The following is a 10352-nucleotide window of genomic DNA, read 5'->3' as shown; positions in this document are numbered from 1 at the left end:
CCAACACTGACACCAATACTACTCATATTTTTTTACAAGGTTCTAAATAACATAAGGCGTCACTTGGCGACAATGTCAAGCCTCAAGTTTTTTTAGTCGTGGCGAGCCACGTTATTTGTAAAGCGTGACTTAAGACGACAATTTTGTATATATATATATATATATATATATATATATATATATATATTCTACTATTATTCATTTTTATATACATATGTGACTTAAGGCGGTATTTTGTCAAAGTTTGGCGGCAAGTACAAGCCTTGGAGTCATGGCGTGCCATGGCAGAGCTGTGACGAGCTTTTTAAAACATTGATTTTTTATGAAGACTTTAAAAACAAACAATATTTTTTTATGAAGAGTAAATATATGGGAAAAAAATACTTTTGATCTACATCTTATTCCGTAAATATGAAAAAAGACTGAAAAGATTTTATCTCTTCCAAAACAAACACCACATTAGTCCTCGTTACAATGTCTTCTATCAGTAACTATATTAATAATTAGTTGTAAAACTCGTGTATTACACGAGTTGATTAAAAAAATGAAATATTAAAATATAAATAATAAGTATTTTTTAAAATAAAATTTTAAAATAAGAAATGAAGAAACATATTAATTGCAATTTAGTATAATATTTATTATATTTTTTTTACTTTACATATACAAGTATAAGTATTATGTGGCTTTCTTATTTTAAAAATTAAAAAAACCATAAATTGACATGTGAATATTATTTATTTAAAAAATATCATGTAACAGCCCGAAATCTCAGGTATTGTTTAAATTATGTTTTTGGGTGATTTAAGAGGGGACTCGGCGAGTTGGGGCCTAGACTCGCCGCGTAGGATCGCAGACTTGGTCGCGGGATCGCGACTGGACTCGACGAGTCCAGGTATGGACTCGGCGAGTCGACGCTGTTTAGCGGAAACCCTAACCGTTCAGGTTTGGGACGTATAAAAGGGACTCATTGGCCGTCATTGTTCATTTTAGCCTTCTGAGAAGAACCCTAGATCGATTGGGTGCAGCTGGAGCAAGGATCTTAGGCCATTGTTGGTTATAGAAGAGTGGTTGTGCAAGGAAGAGAAAGGATTGGCTAAAGGAGCAGCAAGGGGTCACATTCTGAGGATTGGGAATACAGAGAATACATCATCCAGGTAAGAATTCGTGTGTGCTCTGCTATATTGATGTATTTATGAAATTAGGGTTTATAGAACCCATTTAGTGATTAGATGAAGTAGTGCCCTGTTACCCACGACTATAATCTTGTAGTAGGACCTTTAGAGGTCCAGCAGGTCCCATGCGTGTGAAATTCGGGACGAGACCTATCTCAGGAAGCAGTTACTCGTCTGCATGGCATGGACTCGCCGAGTTGTTCTTCAGACTCGGCGAGTAGCTTGAAGATTTACTGGGACTCGCCGAGTTGTTCTTCAGACTCGGCGAGTGGAGTCGGGGTGGCCCCGCGATTCTTCCAGGAGTAACTCGTCGGGTCGAGGAGGGTACTCGACGAGTAGATAAGGAATCTCAGAAAGTTGGAAGACGTCCAGACTCGCCGAGTCGTCATGGTACTCACCGAGTCCGGTCGAGTTGACAGTTGACCGTTGACCAGAGTTGACCTAAGTCTGACTTCTTAGGGATAGTCACACTTAGAAGATATAAGTATTAATGATATGAAATGCTATAGGGAAATTGTAGCTCGTCGGTTGTGCACGAGTCATTTCGGGAATTGCTAGCGTTCAGCTTCTACGAGGTGAGTCTTCTCACTATATTGTACCCGGAAAGGTTTGACTGTGTGACCGGAAGGTCGGATATGATATGTGATATGTATGCTATATGTGGTAAGTTATTTGTTATGTGTGCTATGTATGTTATGGGCCGGAAGGCGATTATATTATGGGCCGGAAGGCGATATGATGTGTGATGGACCGGAAGGTCGGCGTGGGTAAGGCCGGAAGGTTTACCCAGCAGGGACGGAAGTCCCCTGAGACACATGGACCGAAAGGTCGGGCCTGGAAAGGCGTATGTGCGTAAGTTGTATATTGGGGAACTCACTAAGCATTTATGCTTACAGTTGTTGTGCATGTATTTCAGGTACTAGCGAGGACCGTGGGAAGGCGCCGGCATGATCGATACACACTGAAGATTGTCTTTATGATCTTGGGATTTTGAATAATTGTATTTGACAGAATAATTAAACTATTTATGCCTTGTTTAAAATAGAAACATTTATGTTTTTAAAAATGAAAAAAATTTGTTGAAAAATTTGAGTTGTTACATATCATAAAATGATAAGTGTCAAAATTTATTAGAGATTGACATGTGGCAAAATTATCTTCATTTATTATAGTAGATTTTACGTATGTTGTGGGTGATGAACCAACTAGATTGAATAAATTTATTCCTAAAAAGACAAACATTTTGGTTTGGAGAATGTATTGTGATAAACTGATTCAGTGCCAACAAAAAATAATTGACAAAACTTCAAAAATAGTCCATGTGGTTTTCGAATATATCAAGTTTAATCCCTAAGTTCAAAAAATCTCACAGGTCGTCCCTATGGTTTTCAAAATTTTTAACATTTGGTCCTTCCTTCTAACTCTGTCAGCCTTCTACCGTTAAGTGAGGGGTATTTTCGTCATTTCAACACCCATGGACCATTTATGAGGTTTTCTATTTTTTTTTTGGAAAAAAAAGAAAAAATAAATAAATTTAAAGGGGTCCCACTCATCTCTCTCTCTCTCTCTCCATTTTACAATGGAGGAATCTTAAAAAAAGCTACAACAATGGAAGTTGCAACAGCTGTGTTACCAAATCTCACTCATTCAAATCCCCCAAATCCCTTGAATCGCTCCATAAATCTCACACCCAACTACCTTCTATGGTTCTTAATGAAATCTCCAACTCACAACTCTCCAATTCACAACATCTGGGTTTCAACTTTTTCTGCTCATTGTCTTCCCCATACACACCCACAAATAAAGAAAACCTAAAATCGGAAACTCCAGATTTGTCCACCGAATCACATCTTCAGAATCCGGTCTCGGCCCGTGAAGAAGCACTACCACGGACGATCCATAATTGCAAACCCGAAATCCCATGGGATAAACATCAAAACCCAGAAAAAATTCGTAGAATCTTGGTTTTCTTGAGTAAAATCAAATTGAGTTGCATTACAGGAACCCACTAATCTCTCAATTGACTCAAAACGCCCCAATCTATCTAGCAGCATCTCGATCTGGTAACTGCCAAATTCCTTTATCTTGTTGGCGTTTGAGATGAGTTCTTACAGAGCCTTCATCCTCTCTGTAATAAGAACAAGATTTTGAAGAAAACATAATACGAGGTTTATAGGAAAGATAAGAAACATGGGCCTGAATCTTCTAGCTCTACTTCTCTGACGTGGCTGTGATGGTGCTCCACCACTAGTGTTGTAGTTGCGGTCTCTACTCACGATTGTTGACAACGATTTCAACAATGTAATTTGGAACGTAGGTCAACTACTCACTATTAACTTGTGGTTTCCAGTCTAAGACACAAACACAGGACGAAACAATAAAAACCACGCACACACATATGGGGAAGGGCGGTGATTATCGCGTCTACAAAATGATGACCACAACAAGCAGCTGATAGTGGTTGGGAGATGTAATCGAAATCGACGGCGCTAGAGTTTTAGGAGGTGGTGTCGTCAGAGTCGATGGGTATTATATGATGCAGTGATAGTCGGAGCAACTGTATTGTGGAATCGTTACAGAGCAACAAACTTCAAACAAATATGGTTACGATGATGCAATAATGATGATCATAAATTACAGACGAATGTGATGGAGGTGAAGTTATATGATAACAGGGATTGAATTTTCCCTTTTTATTTTGGGTTGCAAGTGCTCTTCCTGTGAATGTAAGAGAGAAAACAAAGACAAAGGGGTGGAGTGGAGTGGGGAAGAAGGGAATAATGGTGGGGTTGTTGTGGAGAGAGAGAGAGAGAGAGAGAGAGAGAGAGAGAGAGATAGGTGGGTGGGCCCCCTTTATATTAAATAATTATAAATATATATATATATATATATATATATATATATATATATATATATATATATATATATATTTAAATGAGGCAAAACTTCATAAATGGTCAATGTAGTAGTGAAATGACCAAAATGTTCTTCACTTAACGGCCAAAAGCTAACGGAGTTAACGAAAAGGACCATTTGTTAAAAGTTTTGAAACCACATGGACGATCCGTGAGGTTTTTTGAGCTTAGGGATTAAACTTGATATTTTCGAAAACCATAGGGATCATTTTTGAAGTTTTGTCAAAATAATTTGTTAGAGACGGACATTTAGTTATCTATGCATGTACACACATACCCATATAAGAAGATTTACGATAATATATGCATGTATATGCATACCCTATTTATAATGATTTACGATATTATATGCATGTATACTTCTATATAAATATATATACATAAACCCTACCCTAGGAGTAGAGCTTGCAAAAGTGTGCCCTTTTAAATACGATGTTCTATAATTGGTCGTCCTCCCAATTCCTACTTAGAATAGCCGGCACATTTTGATATAGACCACAAAGAAAAAAGGGAAACAATATATAAAAGTCTATTGCCGTTTCTACATGCATTTTGATATGGTCTTCCCATTTTATAGAATGATCGAAAATTCCTAATAGTTTGGTCTTGTGTGGTCGGGTCTAGATCTAGGCATGACCCGATATTAGCTGTTTGATAAGGAATTTTTTGTATTTATAGGTCCCCATCTCAATTAAGAAAGCAAAGAACCGAAAAATTGATAAATATTCCTCCATTAAAGAAGCAACCACAAACTCAAGAGTCTTGTTCATAACTAAATATAAATTGTTTAATATTGATAGGTAAAATGCCAAGTTTTTAAACGATCGGTCTCAAATGTAGCTTATCAGTATCAGATGCAGATGAAAAGATTCGGTAGAGACAAAATGAATAGTATATAAGTAGTGTAGGGAGTGTGGGTGTGTTTGTAATTCCAAAAAAATACAGTCTGAAAGTAATTTATTATGGTTACGTTATTTAGTGGTAAAACATTATTTTCATATTTTGGGTATTATTGAAGACTTAGATTCCTCTATTGCTTGGATTCTTGGATTCTTAGGATACTTAAATTCCTTGCTTGTGTAATTTGAAAAATTACAAGTTTTGACTTCAATTCAAATAATGAACAAATACCTAACTTTTCCAATTTCTCTATTCATTAATGTTTTCAATTAATGAATGGTATATTTTTCAAGACTAAATTGACAAAAACCCGTAGCTATCATGATGGAATAAATTTCAACTAAAGACAAGAAATGGATGCGAAGACATTCTTGAAGAGGGTTTTCCAACCGAATAAGTTACTTGTTAGATAAAGTAAGGGTAAAGCTAATCGATGATATGTTGCATAAAGTAAGGCTAAAGTTAATCACTGATATTAATTTGATATATTTTCGCTTGAATACTAGTATATATAGTTTATTATAAATTTGTGACATGCATGATAAATAATTAAATAGCATACATTTAAAAAAAATATATCACCATCCACAAACATCAGGCTATTTTACAATATTTGAACTTTTAAGATATGAATTTTTAGGAATCTTAAAATTTTAATATGATTTAACTTTTTAATATCTGAATTATTAAATTTTAGGAATCTTAAAATTTTAATATGCTTTCAATTTTTAATATCTGAATTATTAAGAGGTCGGATAGAATAGTGAGAGAAAAAAATGTGGAAAAAAGTTCGCTGAAAAAATAAGGTATTTTAAAAATATGTTTATTTTTTTTTATTCAAATACAACTTATTTTCTTAAAAATTAAAAAAATAACCAAACAATTAAGAAACTTCTACTAAAAACACTATCCAAACACTTTGAAATATAAAAAATTAAGAGACTACCAAATCACCGTTACTTAAAAACCAACGAACCGAATGACATTTACTTTTGTAGATTATGAATCTTTTTCTTTTACTTAAATAATGATTTATTTTCAATAATTAAATAAAAAAGTAGTTAAGATTGGCAAAAAGAAGTACACATGTCAATTCCAAGTTAAAAGTCTCCAAATCAAATGTTCAATCAAGAAGGACTTAGTAACGGCCCGACCATGTTTATTTCATAAAAATGATATAACAAGTTTTTTCTCTTATAATTGATTATTTTTTAATAATTTAACAATAAAACATGAAACTAACTCGTTTGCATTATAAAAGAAATCAAAGCTACTTTTGATTATAACAATAATGTAAAGAAAGACAACCATAAATTAAGAAATTGATTCCAATTCATTGAGCCAACCAAACTAGGTTCCATCAAAGAAACATGACTTTTACCCAACTTTTTCCTTTGAGTATATTATATGGAATTAAATAAATATTCAATTAACTAAAGCTTTCCTTTTTGTAAACGGCCCATGTGAGTTGGGGGGCCAATAAAACTTATAAAATGGACTCCACAAAAATATATATATATATATATATACATATTGCTTTAGTTTCTTAATTAAATCTATACCTTTCAACTATAAATAACAATTATGAATTATTGGCTTATGGCTCCCTCCCAACAAGAGTTTTTGTTTTGTACTTTGGGACCCCTCCCCCATCCCTATAGCTAATTTTACTACCAACTCTCTTGTAGTTCATATTTCCACATCAATCTTTGATTAAAATAATATTTATCATGTAATGACGTAATAAACCATCCAACAATACACGTCAAATCCTGATTTGATTTTTTAATTTAAACCATCTAGTAAAAAAAAAATATGTTTTTGACTTTTATACCTTTATTATGATCATTCACTAAACCCCAGATCCTAAAATCACTCTGTCTTTAATTTAAAAATAAATCATTCAACAATTCACGTCAAATCCTGATTTGATTCTTTAATTTAAACAATCAAGTAAAAAAACATGTTTTGACTTTTATACCTTCATTATGATCATTCAGTAAACTTCACTTCCGAGAATCACTCGTCTTTAACAAAACATAACCATTTAGAATAGATTTACAGTTTTTTACTTTTTTTTTACTGAGTGTACTGTTTTAAACGACCTTTATGATACGACACACCTCATATACTACATTCTCGAACTAGAAACATATAAATGATAGCCTAGAAAGGCTTGGGGAAGGCATGCCATAGATGGGTATGTATTTGGTGAAACAAATTGTCAATGTTGATGGGTTGTATAAAGTAGGAGGAATTTAAGGGGCATTTGTTTTGTTTGCTTTTTCAAGGGTAATTTAGTAATTTACCTTTTTCAATCGATCGAGTATGATATATATTATATATTATATATGTTATATATATAAATATATATGTATTTATATATTAGGAACCAAAAGGAGCCCTATGAGGAATGCCTTTTCTTCTCCTAGTGGAGGAAGTTGAAGAAAGAGGTGGGGGAGGTGTGGGCGGGTAAATGTCTTGTTGTGAGCCTTCACGCAATTCTTCTTCTTCTCTTCTTGTTGATGATGATGATATCATTCTTGTTGATGATGATGATATGTCCTCTAACATAAAGCTTGTGTTTCCATTTCTTTTTATTCCTACAACCTTTATGTAAAAAATTTGATTAAATAAATAAATAAAGTGTAGTTACAAAATAATGTGAGATTTTATTTGGATTTTAGAATGTGATAGTGATTGATTGCCATCATGTTAGCATTGATGTAGGTTGTGATTATAGGGTAGACGAAAGAAAATGTTGGTTTAAGAAAAAAAATATATATATTGATAAATTAATTACATATATAATTATTTTTGTTGTTTGAAATATAAACTTTACGTATCACTTTAGAAAAAAATGTTAAACGAAACGAAAATTAAATACAAATTAAAAAAAAAATATAATATAACTAATGTTTACAAATTTAAAAAATAGTGTCATTGGAAATTTTATAATAAAAATCAGTCAATGTGAACGAATCAAATTATCTTATGATTGCTCGATTCCATTCCTTGTGACAAAGAATCATAATTTTTTTATTATTATCGATGATGTACTTTAATTATATTCTCTATTAGATTTATTAAATACCAAACACTACCTAAAACCAACAAATTATAAGTTTCTTTTTTGTTGGATTTATTTGACAAATAATATCAATAATAAATGAAGAATGTCATAAATATTTGTATTATATAACTTTTTTTAACATTCAAAAACAAAATTGGCATGGTCTAAAAAAGATATTACATTTTACATATAGCATTCAACATTTGAATAGTAATTGTTACTATAGATAATCAAGTTAGTTATTTGAAATCCATGATGATGCATTTGATTTACTTTTGAATAAATTTTACCTATAAATCTCACCTAAATTAACCGTATTACATTTATTATATCAAAAAGGGTTCTATTGTTGAAATATTCTAGAAACACCCAAGAAAGCATGTCCAAAAAAAGCAAAAACTTTTACTCTTGTTTTACTGTAATATTTATATATCACATTATATCCATATATACTAATAAAAATATTTATGTTATTATTGCTGTATAATGGGTTGCTTTATTATTATTATTATTTTAATTTTCTTTAACATGTAAATGATGTGCATGATGAGGTCATGATCATATGGTACATGCGATTGCCAATTCATATGGGGGGTGAGTTGTATTGTCAACATTGTGAAGCAAACCAAAGGCAACAATTAAAGCAAAAAATTAGGTATTAAAATATTAAATGAGAGTAATTAATTAATGAAGGAGATTATGCTAACCTTACAGCCTAGTGAACAAAATCGAAGTGCATCCAATAAGCTTCTTCCACAAATTTCACAAATGTGTGAAACTGCTTTTCCTGATTTAGGTTGTGGCCTTTCGTTTAGAAATAGAACTCTTGCACTGTTTATAACGTATGTTTGAACTCCATTGATGTTCAAAACTTTTTCGATCTCAGAAACCCTCACAACATCATGATATGATGATCTTCTGATCTGCATTTTCATCAAAAAGTTGTGGAAAGGTTTACAGAATTGACAATGTGAAGGTAGTTGAGAATAGTGTTGGTGTTATAAAAAGTTTCGAAAAAAGATTTTTAAATTGCATAAAAACAAAATTGTTGAGGTGAATATAATGTTGAAAATGAAAACAATGTGATATATCTCATCTCATTTTTTATAATGTAAACGTAATTAATGTTTAATTTCAACAAAATTGAAAGAAAATGTGAAGAAAAGAAGCAATCGAATTTTGATAATGTTGATGTGAATTTCAAGGTCTTCATGAAATCAATGGAGTTGTACATTACAACATTGTAAGTACAACCGATCAGAGCGTGAGATTGTCTGTTATAAATGTGAAGGAAAAATCACACACACACACAAACACGAACCTGAATGACTTGATGTTCTTTATGGCGAGAAGATCGGCAATAGAAGCAGAATGCGTCGCCATTGCAATCCAAACAATACATATTACATTCACTTCTCGCGGCGGCGCCGTGCGTCCGGCAAACCGAGAAGAATGCCGTTCCGAGAAGCTTCTCTAGCCATGGCGGCACCAGTTGCTGCTGCATTCGCCAAATGTTAAAATCAATTCATCGACACCAAGAACACATACCAGAAACACATAGTAAAACACACACACGCACACATGGATGTTTCTGAATTGATCAATTGTACATACAAACGCTGCACATTTACCATTGCGAATTCGAACAAATGTGCAAAGATGGAAATTGAACTCCAGAACTTGTTGTTGATGGAGTTTCTTCGCCGATCAGAAGAATTTGCAGAGAGATTCTTGAGAGAGAAAAAGTTTGTAGAGAGAGAAAGGAAGAAAGAGAGGAGGTGAAAACAATTTTGAGCTTAGAATTCATCAACATAACAACGCCTGAGCTAATGGACAAAAGCAAGCATTGTTAAAAAGGAATATATAACTTTCTGGTCCTACTATTATACCTAAATGACAATATTAGTCCCTGTAATATTGTTTTTTTGTATTTATGACTCTATAACTAGTGATGCATTTAAAACAACCAACATGTGTGGACTCTCGTCGTCCTTCTATAATTTTCCAAAAAAAAAATAAAAAAAATGTCATCCTTCAAAACAAGTTAAAGTTTGTTTTTAATTTATCTCTCATCTTTAAACTTTGTTATTGTCAACAATAAGGAATTTCAACAACAATATACATATCACGTTTGTTAGAGCTTTCTAGTATGTAGTACTTGATATTTATTAATGATTAAGAAGTTTCATTTCTTTGGGTCCAAAAATAAATTCATTTTGTACTTATTGTTATGTGGGATATTGTTGATGTATGGTTCGTACATAAAAAGACTAAAAGCATATGAAATAT

The 10352-nt window shown here is 32.7% G+C and overlaps 1 protein-coding gene across 3 annotated transcripts; it reads right to left on the bottom strand.

Annotated features, from left to right (window-relative positions):
- Positions 1–6944: 6944 nt before the first annotated feature.
- Positions 6945–9873, bottom strand: LOC145086232 (protein RGF1 INDUCIBLE TRANSCRIPTION FACTOR 1-like). Of its 3 annotated transcripts, none has more exons than XM_079023980.1 (4): positions 9695–9873; positions 9385–9561; positions 8771–8986; positions 6945–7600 (listed from the first exon to the last, which is right to left on the bottom strand). In XM_079023980.1, the coding sequence occupies exons 1-4, from the start codon at positions 9695–9697 to the stop codon at positions 7376–7378; spliced, it is 621 nt and encodes a 206-aa protein (XP_078880106.1). In that variant the 5' UTR covers positions 9698–9873; the 3' UTR covers positions 6945–7375. The 3 variants fall into 3 exon arrangements, with proteins under 3 accessions (XP_078880106.1, XP_078880107.1, XP_078880105.1); XM_079023981.1 differs by having other exon boundaries at positions 9385–9558; XM_079023979.1 differs by lacking the exon at positions 9695–9873 and having other exon boundaries at positions 9385–9567.
- Positions 9874–10352: the final 479 nt, after the last annotated feature.

The sequence above is a fragment of the Lactuca serriola genome, chromosome 2 (assembly GCF_051521515.1).
Source record: "Lactuca serriola cultivar US96UC23 chromosome 2, Lser_US96UC23_V15, whole genome shotgun sequence".
Taxonomy (NCBI): Eukaryota; Viridiplantae; Streptophyta; class Magnoliopsida; order Asterales; family Asteraceae; genus Lactuca; species Lactuca serriola.
Note: the sequence above shows the minus strand (reverse complement) of the source record. Positions and strands in the feature narration are given on the sequence as shown.